Source organism: Magnolia sinica, chromosome 16 (assembly GCF_029962835.1).
Source record: "Magnolia sinica isolate HGM2019 chromosome 16, MsV1, whole genome shotgun sequence".
Classification (NCBI taxonomy): domain Eukaryota; kingdom Viridiplantae; phylum Streptophyta; class Magnoliopsida; order Magnoliales; family Magnoliaceae; genus Magnolia; species Magnolia sinica.
This window is the reverse complement of record NC_080588.1, coordinates 60373547-60396838: the sequence shown is the minus strand read 5'-3', so window position 1 is coordinate 60396838 and position 23292 is coordinate 60373547. Positions and strand designations below refer to the sequence as shown.

General features: G+C 38.1%; 1 protein-coding gene across 1 annotated transcript; it reads left to right on the top strand.

Annotated features, from left to right (window-relative positions):
- Window positions 1-10188: 10188 nt before the first annotated feature.
- On the top strand, window positions 10189-11461 carry LOC131229504 (F-box/kelch-repeat protein At5g43190-like). The gene has a single exon (XM_058225469.1). The coding sequence runs from the start codon at window positions 10206-10208 to the stop codon at window positions 11349-11351; it is 1146 nt and encodes a 381-aa protein (XP_058081452.1). The 5' UTR covers window positions 10189-10205; the 3' UTR covers window positions 11352-11461.
- The last annotated feature ends 11831 nt before the right edge of the window (window positions 11462-23292 follow it).

Genomic DNA, 23292 nt, shown 5'->3' with positions numbered 1-23292 from the left:
ACCCCATCTGATGCATTCATACATCATTTGCATTTATATCATTGTGCATACATTTTTATGTTATTTTAATTGCTATGATTATGAACTATGCTGGGTTATTTCACTAAGCCTGGCCAGCTTACATTTTTATTAATGAAAAAATCATACAGATGAGCTATTAGTATATGATGTGGTGTAAGAACTTGAAAGATCTACCGTACTTGAACACGACCGATGTGAAACTTGACCATACTTATCTAAAGATGAAGTGGCGGCATTAGACAATTTCTGATTATGTGATTTATTTGTTAGTATAGTTTGATTAACGTAAAATGTATATTAATATTGATTTTGAGATTTTAATGAATTATTTAGATTTATTTCATTGAAACAATGTTAGTATGGAATAAACATAATTATAGTACGATGATATAATAAATAAATGATTTTTAAGTTTTATTTTATTTTAAGGGTTGTCAAGATTTATATATGGCTGGTTGATTGGTGTTAAGTGTTATGTATGTGTGATTGAGATTATGGTGGAACTTAAACCAAATATAATTATTATCTCTGATTAAACTGATTAAGGAATTAAATTAGTACACTTTGTGTACGAGTTACGAACTGAAACTCAGGTTTGAGGATGCACACTCTGTATCCGGATTTCGGGGCGTGATAGAATGGTATCAGAGAGAGGTCTTTTCTAAAACTTAGAGTGACTTATAGGTTATGTATCCAACTAAATTTCATAAATTGTACATCTTTGAAATTAGAAACATTTCATTAGGATATCCCTTTTGATTGATGTATGGATTGATGAACTTGGAGACTCAAATCTAAGTTCCTATTAATTTTTGTAGAATGTAGAAATAAAAATTTATATTCCCTACACTCTTATTTGAATATAATTTAGATTAATATGGATTAATACAATGAAAACGAATTTTAAAGATATTTTAACCAACTTATAAAATTCATAACTATAAAATTCTGCTGGACAGCAATGGGTAACAAGAATTAACCAACTTATAAAATTCATAACTATAAAAGTACTACTCCGATTGAGGCGATTCAAAAGCCTGATTGAAGATACACAAGTCTAAATTAATATAAAAATAATAAAAAAATCGAATCTCATAGTCAATATACTGATCCAGTGAATTAGTACAGGTTGGTCATAAATTATCAAATTCTGAGCAGGACTGACTGCATAAATTTTAAAAATTTTTGTAGTTGGAATTTTTAACTAAGATTTTACAGAGACATAGTAAACTTATAATAAAATTTCTAAGAAAAATTTTGAACCTAATTTGAAATTTTAAGTAGAATTTTTTCAGTTTAATAATTACCTTTGGTTAAATAAATATTTTTATTTGAAATACTTTATTTAAAGAAAAAAATGTTAAGTATAAAATAAAATAAAATAATTAAAAAAAACCATAATCTCTACTAAAATTTCAAAATTCCTTCTTATAGTATCATAAGTCCATATTTGGTGAAAAAAATACTTTAAAAAAATTATTAGTTAAAAAAAAAGAAAAAAATTAAATATCAAACTCACTAGAACCTTTTTTCAGGTATAAGATAATGTCTTTCCTAAATTTTAAGGTATAAAAAAATTGTTTCTTATTTTCTAACAAATTTCAACATTACAGAGTGAAAATCTGAACTAGTTTAATATCCTTGATCAAACTAAATAAAATTGTCGTTCAAAATAATTTCTGAATATTTTTTAAAGTCATATATACACCCCTGAACAACTTCATAAAATTTTATGATAATTCGAATTGTAAAGAAATTATAAATATTTAAGCACTAGGCTGTAAACGATACAAATGACTGTTGGACAGCAGGATTTTTCACACTTAACAACGATAAAAAACCGTAGTAAAAGTAATAATTTTAATCTGATTTTTTTTTTATTATTATATAGTTAATAACATATCTTCCAAATTTCAAGTCATTCTAACTTTTGATTCTAATGTTAAAATTCTTTAAATAACTTGTGTCTGTAAGTCCAAATTTAAAATATTCCGTTGGTTATTTTGAGAGATGCAATACATAAGATCATTGATTATTATGATATCTAAAACTTAGAAACCCAATCTAAAACCCCATAATATTTATATATAAAAAACATTTGCTCATCATATTTTGTTAAATAATGAAAATCACCTGATTTGAGAAACTCATAACTAATTAAGTATGAGTCCAATTAAGGTGATTCAAAGGCCAAATCGTATATTGATAAATCGAGTTCAAAAGAAAATAATTAAGAAACTAGAAATTTAAAAAAAATTAAACCAATTTAGTTTTATTTTAAACTAGAAAAAAAAAACGTTTATTTGCAGACAACCCTCACTGTCAAAATTTTTGAATTTTCTATAAATCTTATTTTTTGACAAAATTTTACATACTTATAAATTCACTACTAGAAAAACTAAAAGACCAATCAGTGTCTAAAACCATCTATAATATAAGTGAGACCAATGCCATTAAAACTAAAAAAAATTTGAGATGTTAGTTTTTAAATCTTGAGGACGACATTTTATTTTAAGGGGGGTAGAATGTAACAACCCTAAATTTTAGTACATTATAAAAAAAAAAAAACTAAATTAAATATTTAAAGATTTTATTTTTAAATATAAAAACAAGAATAAGTTAATAGTTGAGTTAGTAGAGATATTCTTAATTGAAAGAGGGGTTTAGGAATCAATTCTCAAAGTAATAATAATAATTTTTTTTTATATAAAATGTCATAAAAAAATTCAAATTCAAGATAAGGAATGATGTGCTCATTCTATCTTATGAGAATTTTTTTAAAAAAATGAATACGAAAGATTTCTGCAAAAAAAAAAAGATAAGAAGCCCTAAAGTAAAAGGAAAAGGAAATTCTAAAAGGACTTAATCAGGTAAGTTCCAACGCTCAGATTTTTTAATTTTTTATTATGTTATTAATTTATTCTTCATCTATACAATGGATGGTGTGGATCATCCACATGATCATTGTATGGGTGTGTAGAAACAATTTTAACAAAATGATGCTTTATGATTTTAAATCTGATTAGTATTATTTTATGAATAAATTTAATGAGTGCAATCTAATTGAATTATATTAAATCTGTACGGATTATATGATCCCTAAGGCTAAAATATACAAGAGCCCTAATTTTCAAATAAATCTGACCATCAGATGGGCCACATTAGATGGATCTATAAGTATTTAATAAGGGAATATTAGATTTTTCGCAAGTGTTGGTATTACTTGGTGTAGAAGGTTGAGATGGACCATTGGTGTACGTGTGGTTAGATCCACACCATTTATCTAATATGTAGATATGACAAGACTTTAAGAATCTGAATGATCTAATCATCCGATGGGTCATCCCGATCAAATAATTTTCGATAAATTTTATGATTTTAAAAAAGAAATAAAAGTTAGAAATATAAAATATAAATTTTAATTATTTGATCATTTTGAATTTGGCCATCTAGGATGTTAATCAAAAGTGGGCTCCACCATTTAATAAAAATATATGAATAATAATAATTGATAGGACCATAGAATTCAAACCAACCTAATTACCCTGCAGAGTCTATACTACTAGACTTAGGTGAGTAACCCAACTTGTCTTATAATTCATTAAAATTAAAATAAATCATTTGTAGTTGTTTGATTGATTGATATACTGATTTAAGAATTTTGTTATGATAACTATATTTTAAATTCATATGTAAATATTTTGATCAAAACAACTATGTCAAATATGAAAAATATGCATCATTACATTGCATAATACATGGTCGATCCTAGGGACCCTCTCTGAAAGAAATGTCGATCCTAGTAGAGTGTTACCAGATGCGAGCTATGCCCAAACCTACCAAAAAGTGAAAGCCTACCCAACGGGTGAATGCAGGTTGACGACCTCCAACCCAAGAAGATGGATGATCACCCCATCTAATGTATTCATACATCATTTGCATCTATATCATTGTATATACATTTTTATGTTATTTTAATTGCTATGATTATGAACTAGGCTGGGTTATTTCACTAAGCCTGACTAGCTTACATTTTTATTAATGAAAAACTCCACAGAGGAGCCATTACTATACGATGTGGCACAAGAACTGGAAGGATCTATCGTACCTGAACACGACCCATGTAAAACGTGGTTATACTTATCTAAAGATGAAATGGTGGCATTAAACAATTTTTGATTATGTGATTTATTTGTTAGTATAGTTTGATTAATGTATAACGCATATTGGTATTGATTTTGAGATTTTAATGAATTATTTAGATTTATTTCATTGAAATAATGTTAATATAGAATAAACATAATTATATTACAATGATATAATAAATGAATGATTTTTAAGTTTTATTTTATTTTAAAAGTTGTGAAGATTTATATATGTCTGGTTTATTGATTCTAAGTGTTATGCTTGTATGATTTAGATTATGATGGAACTTAAACCTAATATAATTATTATTTCTAATTAAACTGATTAATGAATTAAATTAGTATAATTTATGTACGAGTTACGAACTGAATCTTAAGTCTGAAGGTGCACACTTTGTACCCAGATTTTGGGGCATGACAGGGCCGACATCTTAAGCGGTTCTGATAATCAGTAGACATGTTTCAATTGGGGGACAACCAAACCAGGCGTACGGGACATTTTCTGCCCCATACGCGTGATCTACGCATGTTTGTACATCTGCGTCAAATGTCAACCGTGCATAATGCAGATGACGTGGCAAAAATGGTAGGTAGGTGCACTCGTCAGGTGGGACACACATGTGCTAATTTTACACGTGTGTAGATCCATACACATTCACATGTGGCACACTTAATATAAAAACGTGCGTGACATTTAGCTTTCTGGAAGGTTGAGAATAATGCTTATATCTTCTGTCCAAAAATCAGACTAACGTGGGCAACGGCGAACGAAGGCAGTTTTTTTTTTCTTTTCTTTTCCAACCGTTCATATATTTTGTTATGCTGTGGCCCACTTGAAGTTTCAAATAGCCTAACTTTTATGCCAGAAGATCTCAACAGTGTAATTCACCTGATGGAAAGCTCAGATCATACACCCGTGTCACATTGTGACACGTGTGCATGAGTGCGGATGTGTAAGGCTCCCACGCGCATGTGAAAGCCACACACATGTAAGGGCTGGACACACCCACATGCAGGTCCATGTGCCACAGTAATGTTTGGATTAGATCTGAGCTTTCCATTCGGTGACCTACATTGATTAGATCTGATAGCATAAAAATCGGGCCTTTTCATACCCCAAGTGGGCCAGATCATGTCAAAGCAAATGAATGGCTGGAATTTTTTTCGGTGGGCATTATTTTCAACCTCATGTAAAGCTCACATGTTACACACGTGTCTCATTTTTGTAGGTATCTCCGTGTGCGGATGTGTCGGCTGGACACTCGTGTGGAAGTAGCTGACCTCTGGGCTTACGGGATTTAATAGGTTTTCCAGCTGTCGGCTATTTCTACAAGTGGGGCCCATTTTTAGGGGACAGTGGTGGTGTGTTGATGTGTTGGGTGCTGTGGGGCTCAACGTGATGGATGTATTTTATATCCACGCCGTCCATCCATATTGCCCTCTCATTTTAGGCGTGATCTTGGCAGATCTGAAGCTCAAGTGGACCACACCACAGGAAACAGTGGGAATATTAACACCCACTGTTGAAATTTTTCTAGGGCCCACTATAATGTTTATTTGTCATCCAACCTGTTGTCAAGGTCATTCAGACCTGGATGAAGGGAAAACACAAATATCGGCATGATCCAACACTTCCTTGATCTCCATTAAGTTTTTAACGGTGGGCGTTCAATCACCGCTGTTTCCTACGGTGTGGCGAACTTGAATTTTATATCTACTTCCTATTTGAGTTAATGCGCTAAAATAAAGGGGAAAAACGGATGGACGGCTTGGATATAAAACAAACACATCATGTTTGGCCCCACAGCACCCAACACACAGACACACCAGTGTTGAGGGTGCAGGCAACCCCACCTGATCTGCGTCCTTTGATATGAAGTGTCCGACCTGGTGCTGAGGCTCCCTCACGAGAAGTTCAAGATTAGATCATGGCCATTCAATGTGTTGGCCGAGCATCTCAAGACAGAGATCGCTGAAGGTTGGCTAACCACACGCTTCTTTTCTTCCAGCGGAAGTTTTCCAGGGGCGTTGAAAACTTCCGAAAGATCCAACTAGTCTCTGATTTTTTCGAAAGGATTCCTAACGGTACGGACTATCCCCTTCTTTGGGCGCAAATTTCAACGCGGGGATTCCGTATTCAGTACTCCGACTTTTGTGCGATGTATGTGTCTTATCTATCTGATTGTCCATTCAGTGTGTGTGTATATATATATATATATATATATATAGCATATCCAAAGTTCAAGTGCGCTGCACTGCAGAAATAGTGTGAATTGAATACCCACCGTTGAATACTTCTTATGCTTACGTAAATAATGGATAAAACGGGCATTTGCGTTTTTCCTTATTAGTCCATTTTAGCCCGTGGCCCAACATCGGCTACCTAATTGGTGTCATAGATTTGGGAGCCTCACATGATGCATGTGTTTGATCCACGCAATCTATCCGTTTTCCAGCTTAAAATTGAAGCATATCTATTTTACCATAATAAGGGGTCGTTTGGCACCATGGATGTGAAGGGATTTCAAATCAATTGTAGCCTGGCAACATTAAGTAAATGGCTGTTTCGAATTCAGGGGGTTTGAAATCCACTAAGATAGGGGGTATGAAATCAAGGTGAGAGCTTGGATTACACCCAAGATCCTTTCAATAAATGCATGTGTAATGTGTGTCATCATACTATTATTTTACTGGGCACATGGCCCACTAATGATATCAAAAAACCATTAGAACATCAATTACATCACTATAATTACTTTAATATGATGATCATCATTGTCCAAACATTGTTCATGTAAATCAATGGTTAAAAATCGTTGGTTAGCCTCTCAGACGTGATCTTGTACTTGTGGCCCATCCGAGACTTGGAGTTTCATCATTTTCGAGCAAAGCATATATTTCAACAAACTTATTGCAACCATTGTGTCAAAAATTACCAATGTTACTAACTGAAGATATTAAAGTTGATATAGTAATTAAATTCAAACCCCTGTAAATATATCATGAATTGCTACTTTTGGATTAAAGTTGATTCACAGTCCAAGGTGCCAAATACACCGGGAGGATTTCAAATCCAGGGGTTCTGAGTCCCGAGGTTTCCAAATCCACACTCCCAAACAAGCCCTAATGGTTATTTATCATCCAACTTATTTATAAGGTCACACAAAGGAAAACACAAATATCAATTTGATTCAAAACTTCAGCAACCTCAAAAAATTTTCAACTATAAGCATTTAATCAACATTATTTCTTATGGTGTGGTCCATTTGAACTTTGTATGTGATTCAATTTTGGGCTCATGCCCTTAAATGAACTAGCAAAATGACAACACTAACACATACATCATTGTGGGTACACATAGCTTTGACACCAGCTAGCCAGATGGTGTTGGGGTCACCAACCAAACCACGACCATGAACAGGTTAGGATGATAAATGACCATATTTGGTACGTACCATGTCCCTAGCTACAAACAACATGCTTATGAGGTGCCACCTAGAGCTGTGCATGAATTAAGTTAGCTAGCTCAACTCGACCCAAAAAAGCTCGATTCGACTCGGTTCGAAACTAAGTTTGAGTCGAGTCGAGATGATTTTTTGAGCTCGAAAAAAATTTCGAGCCGAGTTCAAGCTTGCCCAAGCTCGACTAGATCTGGATCGAATCTCAACTCGAATCAACTTGGTGACTCGGTTATTTTGATATTGTTGTTGCTCGCAAGTGTTTGATGAAATGACTCAATAAAGTGTTGTTTCGTCTGCATATATTATTCACGGAATTGGCTAGCGACGAGGAAGGAATGAATATGAAACAAATCATTACAAAAAATAAAAAAATAAACTTCACATTATAAAACTACTCTCAAATCATAATTTTAATATTGCCCACCTAGTGTTGGTGAAATACATATAGCCTAGTGTTGGTGATATACATGCATACTGCTCTTACTATTTTGCATTCTATAAAAAATTGAAGATGCGTTATATATATATATATTTGAGAAAATGCCACATATGCTCAAACTTGGCTCGAAGTCGCCCAAGCTGCTATTGAATTAAGCTAAGCTGGGCAGTCAAGCTTGAGGATCGGGCTAAGTCGAGTTCGAGCTAGGGTTAGCTACTAGCCAAGCCCGGCTGAGCCATGCCAAGCTTGACTCGATTCAACTGGTACAACTCTGGTGCCACATCCGTATATGGGTTTTTATCCAAATTGTCCATCCATTTTGCAATAAATATTTAAGATACAGGCACAAAATTAAGGGAGTTAGAAGTCTCATGTGGACCACAAAGTGGAGATTAAATATCTACCATTGAAAACTTACCGGGGCTTGAAGAAGTTTTGGATAAAGCTAATATATACTTTCCATTCATCTAGGTACAGGTAACCTTATGAACAAGTTGTATGGAAATTAACTATAACGGTGGACCTAAGAAGATCTCAACGGTGAGTGTCATTATCACCCTTGCGTCCACTAGCGTGGTCCACTTGAGCCTTGGATTAACTCATTTTTGGGCTTGTACCCTCAAATAATTTGGCAGAATGGATGGATGGTATGGATCAAACCTACGCATCACGGTAGCCCATAAGAGCCCCTAGTTAGGTAGGGCAAAGGTAGTACCCAATCTACCCGATGTCGAATAAACTACATTGGGTATAGGAAGGTTTCAACGGTAAGTGTTGTTATCTTCCCTGTTTCCTGTGGTGTGGCCCACCTGAGCTATGGATATGCTTCAATTTTGGGCTTACGGCGTGAAATGATTTGGTAAAATGGATGGACGGTGTGGCCCACTCAACCTATATGGATATGCTTCAATTTTGGGCTTCCTTCCTTGAATGATTTGGTAAAAATTAAAATGGATGGATGGCATAGATAAGACACATACATCACGGTTGGCCCCACAGAGTTTACTCGGTATACTGTAGAGTTTAGTCAGTACTGAAATATAAATTTTATAATTTCAGCGTAGACCTGGGCAATTGCCAGTCCTAAGGTCTACCTGTACGAACGCGGTTTGGCTTGACCTCAGTGCTATGTGGGCCACCATGATCCATGTGTTTTATCCACCCCATTCATTCATTTTTACACATCATTTTATTAATTTATCTCAAAATTTAGGCAGATCAAGATCAGGTGAACCATACCATGGTAAAACAGTAGTGATTGAACGTCTACCATTAAAAGCCTCCTGGGGCCCACATTATATTAGATCATACAGGCCTGGACGAAGGTAAAAAACAAATATTAGCTTGATCTAAAACCTTTGTAACCCCAGTAAGTTTTTAATAATGAGAGTTCAATTAACACTTTGCAGCTCAATTGAGATTTTGATATACCTCAGTTTTAGCTTCGTACCATAAAATTATCCGTAAAAATGAATGGACAGCACGGATGAGACACATACATCATGTTAGGGTCCACAAACTACCGACCACCAGCCCTAGGTGGGCCACTCTAGAAATCTAGAACTTACCATTCTCGTGAGTACTGGTACGAGGTAAATTGGACATTTAACCAACGGGGCCCACATCTTTCTAAATTCCCACCCAAAACGACCAAACTGCCATGCCGTCTACCAAAATCTACGTTTTGTTGATTCCACACGCGTGCAAAGCCGTATACATCCTCACGCAGGAATAGATTCAAACATTAAACACGTGTGTGCGATCTGAGCTTTCCATAAGTTTGGAAAATAGAGTTAGATCGGCTAACTAAAAAATAGGCAATTTATTTATTCAGGTGAGCCACAATTCATAAAATAAATTAATGGTGATATATAAACTTCCAGCCATTCATTTGTTTTGATATGCTTGGATCACTTGAAATGATAAATGGCCTGATTTGTAAGTTAGAAGATCTAAACTGTATTGATTTACTCATAGAAAGGTCAGATCTTACACACGTGTAATATCCTGACACATGCGCTGCGTGGGAATGTGAAGGGCTTGCACACGCGTGTGGAATTAGCAGACCTCGTCACTCTATAAAACACTTCACACCGGACACCATTTTTCCGAAAAATGGTCCTATCGTTCCTCATCCATATGACACAAATCCCGGCGAGGTCCAGTTGTCAGATCCCGGCGACCACGTCCCCGGAAATGGATCCCGGGATCTGGAGCAGGTTACCTGAAGAGCTCCTGGAGCGCATTTTAGCTCTCCTCCCTATGAAAACCTTCCTTAACCTGCGCACCACATGCAAGCACTTCAAATTCCTCCTCTTCTCTCCATCTTTCCTCTCTCAAACCAAGACTCCTCCCCTTTCCAGCTTTATCCTTCTCTCCCACCCGCAATTCCACAACCTCTTCCCCCTCCACGACGCCTTCTTCAACCGCTGGCGCATGTTATCCCTCTCCCCCACTCTCCCGCCAAAGTGCGCCTCCTTGCGCCTCGTCTCCGCTTCCAACGGTCGGCTCTGCTTCTCTCTCCCCAATTCCTTCCTCATTTGCAATCTCCTCACGAAATCCACCAAGACCATCGAATTCCCAAGATACCCTTTCACATCGACGACTCTGATCTCCGCATCTCCATCGTCGCCGCGGTCTTCTCCTTCGCTGCATGGATACAAGATCTTCAGTCTCTGTTATTCGCCGTTGGAGTATTGGGCCTTCGTCTACGATTCCCGGACCGAGAAATGGACCAGATCAGAGAGCTTCGATCCAATCCTAAGCCAGAATTCCCACCAAGATGCGGTTTTCTTTAATGGGTCTCTGCATTTTACGACTCGGGAGCCGTTTTCGATCGTGGGTTTTGAATTGGACACTGGCCGGTGGTGGAAATCGACGGTGGAACTACCCCAGGAGCTCGTATTCGTCCGTTTGGTCAGCGACAGCAATGCAAACAATGGGAATTTGTACTTGGTGGGCGGGACTGGGCGGGACGGGATTTCGGAGAATCTGAAGGTGTGGGAGCTGAGAGAAGGGGAGACGAAGGTGGCGGAAATCGCGAGCTTGCCGGAATTGATGTGGCGGAAATTCGGCTCGGTTTGCTACCATAACTACGAGCATGTGTACTGCTTGTGGCACGACGGAATGGTCTGTGTGTGCTGTTATACATGGCCTGAGATATTGGTGTATAAGGTGGGGAGGAAGACATGGCATTCGCTGTCGAAATGCCCGTTCTTGCCAGAGAAATGGAGCTGTGGATTCAGATGGTTTTCTTTCTCTCCGGATTTCTATGCTTCAGTTTGAAGATTTGGGTTTTTTTTTTTGGGTGGAGGGGTTTTAGTTTCAGAACGTTATATGTTTTTCATCCGTTTGTGTTTGCTCGAGGATTGCTGTTTGAATTCTCATGGTTTTTAGGCCCTTGTGTTTTTTTAGCGTGGCAACGTTCCTGTTTTTTTTTAGTTTTTCTTCCCGGCCCACCTGCACCCGCCGAGAAAAATTCACTGGGAGGAATACGTGCTTGAGTCGTGTGGGGTCCACCTTGATGCGTGAGCGTCACCAAACCGGTCTGTTAGATGGGGTCGGCGCCCCACATTTCAGGCCTAGGTTCGAAATTCAGCCTGATTCATATCTCTGGTGGGCCACATGAAAAGAGGGGAACGGACGGTGGAAAATTCTAGATGGAACTTGGGGTACTGTTTATAATACCATCTACCAAGTCGGCACCTGAAACACCAAAACTCTGGCACTTTCCTGAAATCAGGTGGGCCACACCCACGTGAATCTATTGCTTCATGTGGTGTTTCCCACCAGTGTTTTGGATCAGGATGATTTTTTGGGATATGCTGTGATCATGAGAAGGCCCACCAGATGAACGGTGTAGATCCTATTTACACAGGTGGGAAAAACTGTACTTAGTGAGAACTGAGAGGGTTTTGAATAGGGGAGACTATACGGTGCGGCCACGAGGACTGGAGTACGGTCATCCATCTCTTTACACTCCACGTGGCATGTATTATGTGTCAATCGAGACGGTCCATCTAGCGGGCCTCGTCAATCGTCACGGACTAGTATGTTTCAAAAATCAAACCGACCTTAAACACACGTGGTTTGTTGAGCTTACAAGCAACATGGCACACGTGCATGAAATCGAAGCCGTCCACCGGGTGGCTTCTGTTGTGAAATTTTCTGGCTGGAAAACTGCAGTTCCTGAAACAATTGGACGACTGAGATATATTTGGCCATGTTTTTTCCTAGTCCTTTTCCTGTTTCTGATGTTTGGATCAAGTCTAATTTCGGGACAGGTCATTTAACACCTAACGCACGGCTTGGATCTCTGCAAACCATGACTCGGACTGACGAGTTCCCACGTGGGGAGTCTGTGATAGATCACCCTGCAGATGTGCCGCTTTGGATGTGGTGGCATGTGCCATTACACGCCCACGCACGTGCCAGCATGATAGACTAGAGTATCAACGAATCCATTAGGTGGGTCTGACCATATGGATGTTCCCACCCAAAAACTAAGTAACTGGTCCACTAAGTAGGTGGGCCACGTTGTTAGAAACAGGTGGAAAATCCGATTCTTGGGACAGGGAATCTACATATTGGCAAAACTAATGGATAGCTTGGATGGCGGATGCATGAGCTGATTTTGTACATGCGTGTGGGCGTGGAAAAGCTCTCTCTCCCCACATTCATGAGTTTTGGACGTATACATCCGTTGGAATCTATCGTGGATAGGCCACGACAATCGCGACCGTTGATTGTAAGAATTTTGCTGGCCTTTTGCAAATTAAGGAGATGGTCAGTTTGTGGGGTGGTTGGGAATGGTTAATGTACTCACCTTGGTTGACTTGCCACGCGGATTAGGTGGCGAGGAGCGAGCTCACCACCCTCAGTGGTGGTGTGGTTACGTGGTGAGGTTTGATTGGTGGTTTCGGACGCTGTCGGCCCGGGACCCGCTTCGGTGGATCAGGAGAAATACCGAGCTCAGTGGTTCCGAGGATGTAGGGCCCACCTTGATGTATGTGTTTTTATATCCATGCCGTCCATCCATTTTGCCAGCTCATTTTTGGGTATGATCCAAAAATGAAGCAGATCCATATCTCAAGTGGACCACGCCATAAAAAAACATTGGTAATTGAATGGCCACCATTAAAGATCTCCAACGGCGCACCATGTTGTTCATTTGCCATCCAAACCTGTTGATAAAGTCAAGAAGACATGGCCATAGGGCAAACTCAAATACAAACCTGATCCAAAACTTTCAAGGTCCTTATAAAGTTTTTAACGGTGGAAGCTCAATCACCACTGTTTCCCATGGTGTGGTCCACTTTAAATTTGGATCCTTCATTTTTTTTTAGTTCATCTCCTAAAATGAGCCAGAAATATTGATGGACAGCATGGATATGAATACATGCATCAAGGTGGGCCCCACAGTCCTAGAACCACCAAGTCCGTGCCCCACTAATCAAGTAGTATAATGTCACCACGTCACCACGGCAATGTTGAGAGCGAAGAGCTCTTGGCCACCTAATCCCGTCCAATTGATGTGGACAACCGGACATGGATTGTCTGTTAGGTGGGTTTAAATTTTGAAAATTTGGAAAGTTTTATATTTTTATTTATTTTTCTAATTCCATTAGTTAACAAAGTAATAAAAATAGATTTTTATTTTTTCTAATTCCATCAGTTGACAAAGTAATAAAAATAGATTTTTATTTTTTCTAATTCCATCAGTTGACAAAGTAATAAAAAAAACAAAAAAGATCTGGATACAAACAAATAGGTATAAACTGTATGGTGTTCCATGAGAACATATTAACAATGCGCCCTATCATGATATTTGTAAGAAATTCACCCCATCCATTGATTTTGCCTGCTCATTTAAGACAGGAGCAAAAAATAGATATATAAAACGCATGTGGGCCACGCTAATGAAAAAAGGTTGAGACGGAAAACGTACCAATGAAACCTTTATGGGTCTATTGTTATGTTTATACTTTATATGTCATCCAAACCATTCGTAAGGTCAATTTTGGGATGAACTAAAAACACAAAGGTGGTTCGGGTCCTTACCTCAGTGGTAGACTTAGAGGAGTCTCAACACGAGGTCTTGAGCTCGACACCCATAGGTGGTGAAATCATACTGCTGCGTGCGTGGGTGTGTGCGCGCCTCAGGTGCGTTAGTTAAAAGCAAAAAAGAGAAAAAAAAGGTCATTTTTGGGATGAACTATAAACACAAAGATATTAGTCATATACAAAACTTCCATGGCCCCACAATATTTCAACAGTGAATGTTCAATTCCACTGTTTCCTGTTGTGTGTCCCACTTTAGTTTCATATCTGCCTCATTTGTGGGCTCATGTCTTAAAATAAGCTGGCAAAGTACTGAACAGGGTGGATTTCTTACAAACATCATGGTGAGCCCCACCTATCTCCAATGTCATAGGCAATCCATTTATGTTGATATCATCTCAAAGGAGACATTGAAATGGGCCATTATCTATGTTAACAGATTCTTGGATGGAATGTTGAAGACTTTTGAGATTAGTTAATAAAGTATTGACTTTTAGGGAATTGCATTGCACTTAAACCAGAGGACTTACATTTTAAATCAAGCATTACACAAATATGATATGCTGTTCATACACTTAACGATGCCCCCACTTGGCTCTGTTGTCTCCAGCTTCAACTGTACCTTTTCCCTCAACCACATGTAGTAAAATACGGCTATTTTAAGTCATGGGCTACAAATTTTCAGTTTCTATTACGTGGCTGCTAGTGGCTATTTAGAATGCTGGGATGCACCCAACCCAATTTTAATGGGCCTGGGTCCTATTTATTGGACTTGTTAAGAAACCTCCCCTTTTGGACCCGGTTAAAAGATGAGTCTAGGGGCGTTTGGGTTGGGTACATGGGGTCAACTGGATTAAAGTAGGATCGAAGCAGGTCTAGTTGAATGTGGGTCAAGTCCAACTAATTTTAATGGTAATATTATATATAGTTAATATAGCAAAATGCTTCAATGCTCTCAGAGTAGTGTAGGTTATAGTGCTCTAGTTGCATTAAGAAGACTTAAGGCCTGTTTGGATACCACCAAATAAGTTACTTTTTCTACTTACAGTAGTACATTAGTAACTTTTTTTTTTTTAAATAAGCTTAGTTTATGATTAGTTATTAGTAACTTTTTTACTTAAAAGTACTTAATCACTTTAACTTAAAAAAATTAGCTTCTTTATTTTTCGTAACTTGTTGAAGAGAGGTATTAGAGAGACAAAAGAGAGCAAAAGATGATAAGTACGATGTTTACCAAACATAGAGGGGCGTAAGAGAGACAAAAAAGAGGAGAAGCTAATAAGTATATTGTTTACCAAACAAATTTATCTTCTTAATAGTAGAAACTAGGATAAGCTACTCGTGACATAATTAACTTATCTTAAGCAACTTATGATCCAAATGCCCCCTTAGTCCATTTCATTAACCTAAATTGTTCATCTTGGATCATTTTAAGAGCTAGGCGGCAAATACCAAGTGGAGCTAAAAATATATTATTCATTTGATCATTGACATTTAATAAAGAAAGTCATGACTATTTATAAAAAAATATGTCATTGTTAATATGTCAATTCTCTCTCTTATTAACTATAATAACTAAAACAACTAAAGTCTTTTATCAAATGTTTCTTCAAAGCCCAACGTTTTTATGTGAAAGGCTCATAGTTAGTCAAATGCTCCTCAAGTCCTCGGGTCATGTTTGGATCCAGAATTTTTTTAAAATTCCCAATAGAGATGAGCTCCGCAGCCTAGTAAATAACTTTGAACAACGAATTTAATATACATACACAAACAATAAAAAGGATGTCAAACAATCATATCAGGATAACAAATGAAAGGAAAATTTTATCATATAATCATTAGTTGATATCATGGTCTGAATCATATAAATGTGTTATCATGTTTATCCAAACCCACCCAATTGCTATGCAACTACAATAATACGCCAGCCCTAACCGAATAGCATTTATAGTTAGTAATATGTCTAATGGGTCTCCTAAATGGTACCATATGGAGTTTTAAATATATGCGCTGTATTGGGTCACAACCGATGTACTTAGAAATTGTGCATTGTGTTAGTTCACAAATGATGCACCTTCCTTATTATAATTTGCAAAATATGAAGATCTCAATATTATATAAAATGCGTAACTAAATAGTTGAGATAGAATTACTTACAATCTTAAGTCTTCTTCATTTCCTTGCACCTTCCAATAACAAATTTGTGTGATCTACTCAATCATAACAGTATTCATGTACCTAGGCACTAGTTCACGTAAAAATATTTTATTTGATTGAATTATTCATTATATACATTTCAATCTGCCCATCTTATACATATCTCTCAACCAGTTATATTTAAGGCATACTAATTAGCCCATCCATGGCTCAAATTAATATTTGGGCGGCTTGAATTTTCTTAATTATTTTTACGAAAAAATAATTATTATTGCCTAAGATTGATACTTCTTCCTAACATGGTCTATTTAAATTCATAAGTAATCTTTTTTTTTTCTTTTTTTTTTTTGGAATTACACTCTAAAATGAGTTGTCAGAAGGGATGAACAACATGGATTTCACTATCCATCATGGTGGATCTCTTATGGGCCACTCAAATTAAGTCAAAAGGTTTTCAATAGCGGCCATTTAAGGCTTCAGTATGGCCCACATGAAATTTGATTCTGCTTCAATATAGGTACCCTCCATATAAGCTGTTCCGGTAGACTAAATGAACGGTGTGGCCATCCCTCATTCTTCATGGTGGGTTCCATTTGAACCACACATGAGAACTTCCAGACTTGCACCTCTCTAGACTTCTAGTACAGAGTTGCACCTCTCTAGACTTCGGGCACAAATGTCCTTATATTTCTATTTATAATCAATTATATATATATATATATATATATATTAGTAGAAAAATAGTCTCACAAAAAAGATTTTAATAATAGTTGTCTATGGTCCACCCACACATGAATTTGCTTGATTTCGTGGGCCACACCAAATAGTTAAAAAACATGGAATAAAATGAATACATTAAGGTGAATCACTTATGTGGGATCCACTAAAGTTGAGACCAATCTAATATCTAAATCTTCACCATAATCACAAGCTGAGCAACTAAATAAAAATCAAAAGAAAGGATCTTAACTTACTTATGCAGATATTAATAATCAATGGTTTGGATTAACTTGGAGATGATAGAATTGCCAAATACACCATACCAGAGTTCCCACACTATGAACAAATACGATAGGTGGATTGATGCCACTCGTCCACCCATCTTTTATACTAAAATGGGCTAATGCCCAATCACCGGCGGATTCCATCCCCCATTTAAGGGATTGAATCGTATCTCTTTCAAATTAAGATTCAAATCTTAAGTGGCATTTGATTAAGATTCACTTGTGTCCCAATATCATGATATGACTATTGATGCAAAAATTTGGTTCACCATCGCCGAGCTCTGAGCACTCGCACTAAGCCCTGTAAGCCTGCATAGGAGAAGGACAACGGCGACCCTGGCTAGAGCAGGGGACCTTCCGATGCCAAAGTCAGGCTAGGATTTTGGGTCTAAGTAGTGTGGGTAGGTTTTGGGTGAGAGATTTTGCATACCTGTTGAAATAGATTTGTCCCCTATTTATAATTTTTGATGGGAGTAACCGTGCCTGGCATTGTCGGCACGACCTTAGCCATTAAGCGAGATGTGTGCAACCGGTGATGTAGTTAATTGCCCTAAGATTGTGCGCAGGGCGTTACTCCTATCGTGCATTACTGGAGTTGATCCTTTAGCATAATCTTCGGCCACATTCTCATCCGAGCCGGGCTTTCCTCACGACCCTCTGAGCTCATGAGCGAGCTAAACTTGGTTGGGGCTGACGGGTCGGATGTGTAACGACCACATTCTCATCCGAACTGGGCCTTTCTCATGACCCTCCGAGCTCATGAGTGAGCTAATCCTGGTCAAGGCCGACGGGTTGGATATGTAATGGCCTCTTTCGGGTTCTAGGTCGGTGTCAAAGCTCTACAAAAGAACTTGGAATCGGGTCGGTTCGGATATATTGCTATCAGTCTAAGACTTCGCTCGTCGACTTCCCTTAATCGCCCTCTGTTGGGTTCAGCTCAGATTTTCCCATAATAATGACTATATCATCTTATAATATGAAATACAAAGGATTTAGTGGTGTTTCTGATTCCTCCAATAGGCCTCACATGGTCAAGATAGATTCATATTAAAAAGGTCAAAAATAACGGTTAAGGTGAATGATAGATTGAAGATAGTCATATCACTAAGGGCCTGTTTGGGCAAACCATTTACGGTGTATTAAAGGGTATTAGGTGGGATAGGATTGTCAAATCCCTCCTACCCTACTCCTCTGCCTGTTTGGGCGGCGTCATTTGCAGGGATTCATTCGTCCTTCGCTGTCTTCACTGGAGATACGGAGCGATTGCGAAATCTCTCCAACTGGCTCTCTCACCCATCCCTCTGCGATTTTGTAAGACAGCGTACGGACGATGGGAAGATTCAACCAAAGAAAAAAAAAAAAAAAACTTATTCTCTCCTTTGCTCAATCGATACCCTATAAATCCAATAGATTCTCCTGTTCTCTGTGGAATTTCAGCTCTTTTTACGGAATTTCAGCTTGAGATGTACGTCGAGAAGATCCAAATCCGAAAATTTTGAAGTTTCTAAAACAGGTGCAGATTTGAATCTCTCTCTTGTGGCATTTTTACTCAGTGAGAGGCAAGATCTCTTTTTCTATTCGCTTGAAAATGACCAAAAAAAAAACCATGTAGCATAGGCTGCGGGTGATGATTGCGTCTCTTTTGCCAATCCTGGGGGAAGCAAATTCCTGGGGCAGACGCTGTGGGGCCCACCGTCCACCGTCACAAGGCATAAACCTGGTGGCAGGGTCACAAGGCAATCCGCTTCCGTTTTGCCAATGCTGGGACTTAGGACGACCGTGTCCCGCCAGGACCTACATCCGGGATGGTCCAATGATCCGAACCGTCCACTCCAAGAGTGTTTCAATCGTCCAGCCCATTGATTCATCGAGTTGAATCTGAGTCGCACAAAAAAGAGTCTCTTATTCTAGATTGTTCAGAGTAGCACGTTAAAAATGGACGGTTCTCCTTGGTATTAGCTGACTGCAGGTCCAGATGCTGGTGTTAGCTAGTGGCCAACTGGAAGCAATTCATGGGTTTTCCGAGTAGGATTAGTGGGTGGTGTGGTTGCAATACCACAACACCCAAACAGAACCGATGTTGGGTATGGAATTGGCGTCTACAGCCAAACCACCCGACCATCCACTGACAGCATTAACTGCACCTGTCATGGTAATTCCATACACCTCAATACACCCCAATCCGTTTGCGCAAACAGGCATTAAGAATCATTTGAATTTTTGAATCATTTGGTAAAGTTGGATTCTACAACTCATGGCCAACCATCCTATGCAATAAACAACGAATCCATTCATCACAGATGTACAAAGCAAGAATTTTTTAAACTGGATTCTCCTTGGGTTCTCCTTGGGTGACTCTCATGATGCATGATTGGTTCGATTCGTCTCTCAATTTTGGGCTTAAGATGGCCCATCAAAAAAATATAAATCGTTCACCTTAAAGGAAATATAGACTTCCCTAAGGTACCATACTTTCATTTAGATCGGACCATCAATCAACATAAAATCAAGTCTTGCTCAAAAGAATGTTATTTAACGGTGAGATGGTGTCCAAAATCAAAATTTAAACTGCAAATGGATCCTATCTCAGTTTATTCACAAAGTAGACTGTAGGACTCTTCCACCATCATCGTAGATCATGATTAATCATTTATTTCATCTTCCTCATATGTACTGAACTAGGAACAAGAACCCTTTATTTGGACACGTCCCATGCTCTCATGGGAAATCCTACTGTCGACCTAACCAATTTAGATTGTATGGCATGGAGGGACCTATGAAACCTTTTAGAAGATTTCTAGATCGGACACCCGGGTCATCAAGATACAATCCAAAAAGATTTGGTTTGTCGGATGGTTTTGGATAAGGAATAACCTTATCCCAACGGATGTTCCTAATTTCTTCTTTATCTGGCCCACTCCTTTGGTATAAGGTGGTCATTCCAATCGATGGTCTCACTAAAGTCAGACAAGGGATACAAGATAGTTGACGCAGATTTTCCTGATGGGTTCCTTGATTGGACGGTTTTCCACTACGGATAAAAATCAATGGTTTCCTCAGCCAGAATCGAAAACCGATGGCTCTCCTAGTGGAAACTTATGTGCTCTACAATCTAGTCTGCTCATATTTCTCTTCCGGTGACCCTAAATTCCCATATTTGGAGTTTTTCACTTCTAAGGTACGATAATTTCTGAACTTTTACAACTGCCACTACCTCCTGAACATAATCTCATAGGTATATCTAATGGAAAAGGAAAACCTAATACAAGTTTTCTAGGTTCGACCAGGTTCATGATTTTTCATGCCAAGTAATAAATTTATCATTTTTCTAAATATAGAGTATACCATAAATGACACATTAATTAATAAGATAGTAAAAAAAAAAAGAAGATTATCCCTGAAATTTACTCTCATCTAAGCCTGTAAAAATTGTCTAAACATCAAATGGGACCATGTCAAGAGTTTGGTCACTGAACATATGGAAAAGAATAGTATGCCGTAAACTATGCTTTGTAGGGCCGCAGATGGGATACTACCGTCATCAGAATCTAGGTAGGGACGAACGGTCCTTGAAGTGGCTTTGTGAGCCATCCTGATGTATTTATTTTATCCACGCCGTCAATCTATTTTGACAGATCATTTTAGAGCATGAGCCCAGCAAGGAGGAAGATTGAATGCTTGAGTGGACCACGAAAATGTCAAGACTCCGAACGGTTGAGATCTTTCAATTGTAATATATTTGGGCATCTCTTAGATCAATCAGATAAACTGTCAAGGGGCACGGCTTTGATGGATCCCCGATCCACCGAGGTGGGTGGATCCATGGATGCGGGCCCAACGTGATGTATGTTTACATACGCGCTGTCCATCCGTTTTTGCAGCTCATTTTAGGGCAAGAACCAAAATATGAAGAAGATTCAAATGTGGACCCCACGACAGGAAACAGTGGTGATTAATCATTAATAACTTAGTAACTTCTTGTGGGCCACAAAAGTTTTGGATCAAACTGATATTTTTGTGGTCACTTCATTCAGATATTTGTGACCTTATCAACACATTGGATAGAAATAAAACATTCTCGTGGCCCCCAAGATGATTAGGAAGGATTGGGTGGATTTCAAGGTAATGATGGTGATGTCAATGGATTGCTGGTAATCCAATGGATTGCTCCAATCCAGGCGGAAGTTCAACGTGCCTGTTTGGTATGCCCGGCCAAACCCGAGATTGCTCCTTCCAATCCCTTCCAATACAATCTAATCCCATCCAGTCTGCCAGTCCAAACAGGCCCTAAGACCGCGCCTGATGAAGGAAAGCTGATTATGTGTGACCCGGGCACATGAATATCCCTGTGACCAGGGATGTGTGTGGACTTATAAAGATATTCGTGATAAATCCACTCCATCCATCTGTTTTGAATGACCATGATAGGATAAGATTCTAAAAATCAGCAGATCCAAAACCCATGTGAGCCATACCATACCAAACAGTGGATATTGAACGGCTGGCAGTGACAGAATTTTTGTATCAGATAATATTTGTTTCTACAATTTATCTGAGTGGTAATAATTCTACGAACGGTTTAGATGACATATAAACATCATGGTCAGCTCCAGGAATATTTCAACGGTGGATATTGCTGTTCCCACCTTTTTTCAGTATCACCTACCTGAGTTTTCGATCTGCCTGATTTCTAAAATCCCGACCCACTATTGTTTTTCAAAACATATGGACAGAGCAGATTTGTCACACATATCTCTGTGGACCACAAACAGCCGCGGGCGCAGAGAGAGAGAGAGAGAGAGAGAGAGAGATGTGAGGCTTTTAATACGGACAAGTTTGGATGGCTGAATTCCACCGTGGTGTGAAACTTACATTATTATTCTTTGTAGTGGATTGGATAAATCAAGCTTTCAAATCATAATAATCTATCATACTTATCATCGACTTGGACGGACGAAGGTGCCTTGAAGTGGGATAGTTTTCTAGCCGCACAATTTGATCCCATAGTTTCATGGGCCCCACTACTATGATGTATGTGTTATATCCACACCATTCATTCAGCTTGTGAGATTATTTTAGGAAAATAAATCAAATGAGGCATATACAAAATGGAAATTAACAACACCACAGAAAGTAGATGGGATTAATGCCTTTCATTAAAAATTTCAAATCTCCCACGGAAGTATTGGGTAAAGCTAATATTTGGAATCATAGCCTAAAATAATATTGCAAAATGAATGAACAGTATGAATATAACAATTAATAAGCAAGCTATATCTATATGTATGGAAGAAAAGATTTAAACTGCAAACTGTATTACACACTCCTTTACTTACGACTACTGTGGTGGTGCATCTTCACACGTCAAAGCAATAGTTCACATGTGTCTACATTAGCCTACGTTTGTGAGATCCAGGTGGGTTGATGTAGGGGAGGATGTGAGGTTGAGCATCGTCTTCTCTAAACTACTTACAGAGACTTCTCAACTCAAATCCACAAGGTAAGAAAGTAAAAAAAATAGAAATAAATTTTAATAAATTTAAAATTGATTAATGAATGAATTAAAAACAAATTTATAACCTTTTAAATAGGGATACCAAGTAATGAAAAAGAAATTAAAATCAAACTACAACTAAAACTCCTAGAATTTGCGTCTTATTACCAATAGTAAACTTACTATTTATAAACGATAGTGTAAGTGCTCTATTTGGCTTTACCAAGCTGTTCTCAAGCGCTTTTCACATGGTGCGCAACTCCTCAAACTTAGGTGGTATTTCACAAATCCAGCTTAGGCAACCTAGCATAGCGGGGCCGGTTAGTTAAAGTAGCTCGTTCTACTCAAAATCATATATTTTAAGTCTAATAACTCATTTCAGATCGCAAGATACACCTGATTTAAGGTCTCATGGTCCGGATCACTTCTGTCGTTAATCGGGCCTTTTTTGATCCATCTTGACCGTGGAACTGTCCACAACCCTCTCTACATCATGGGCCCAAATAGAAAG

Excerpts from the sequence above, each read along its gene's own strand:
- LOC131229504 (XM_058225469.1), top strand. The coding sequence starts at position 10,206 with ATGACACAAATCCCGGCGAGGTCCAGTTGTCAGATCCCGGCGACCACG.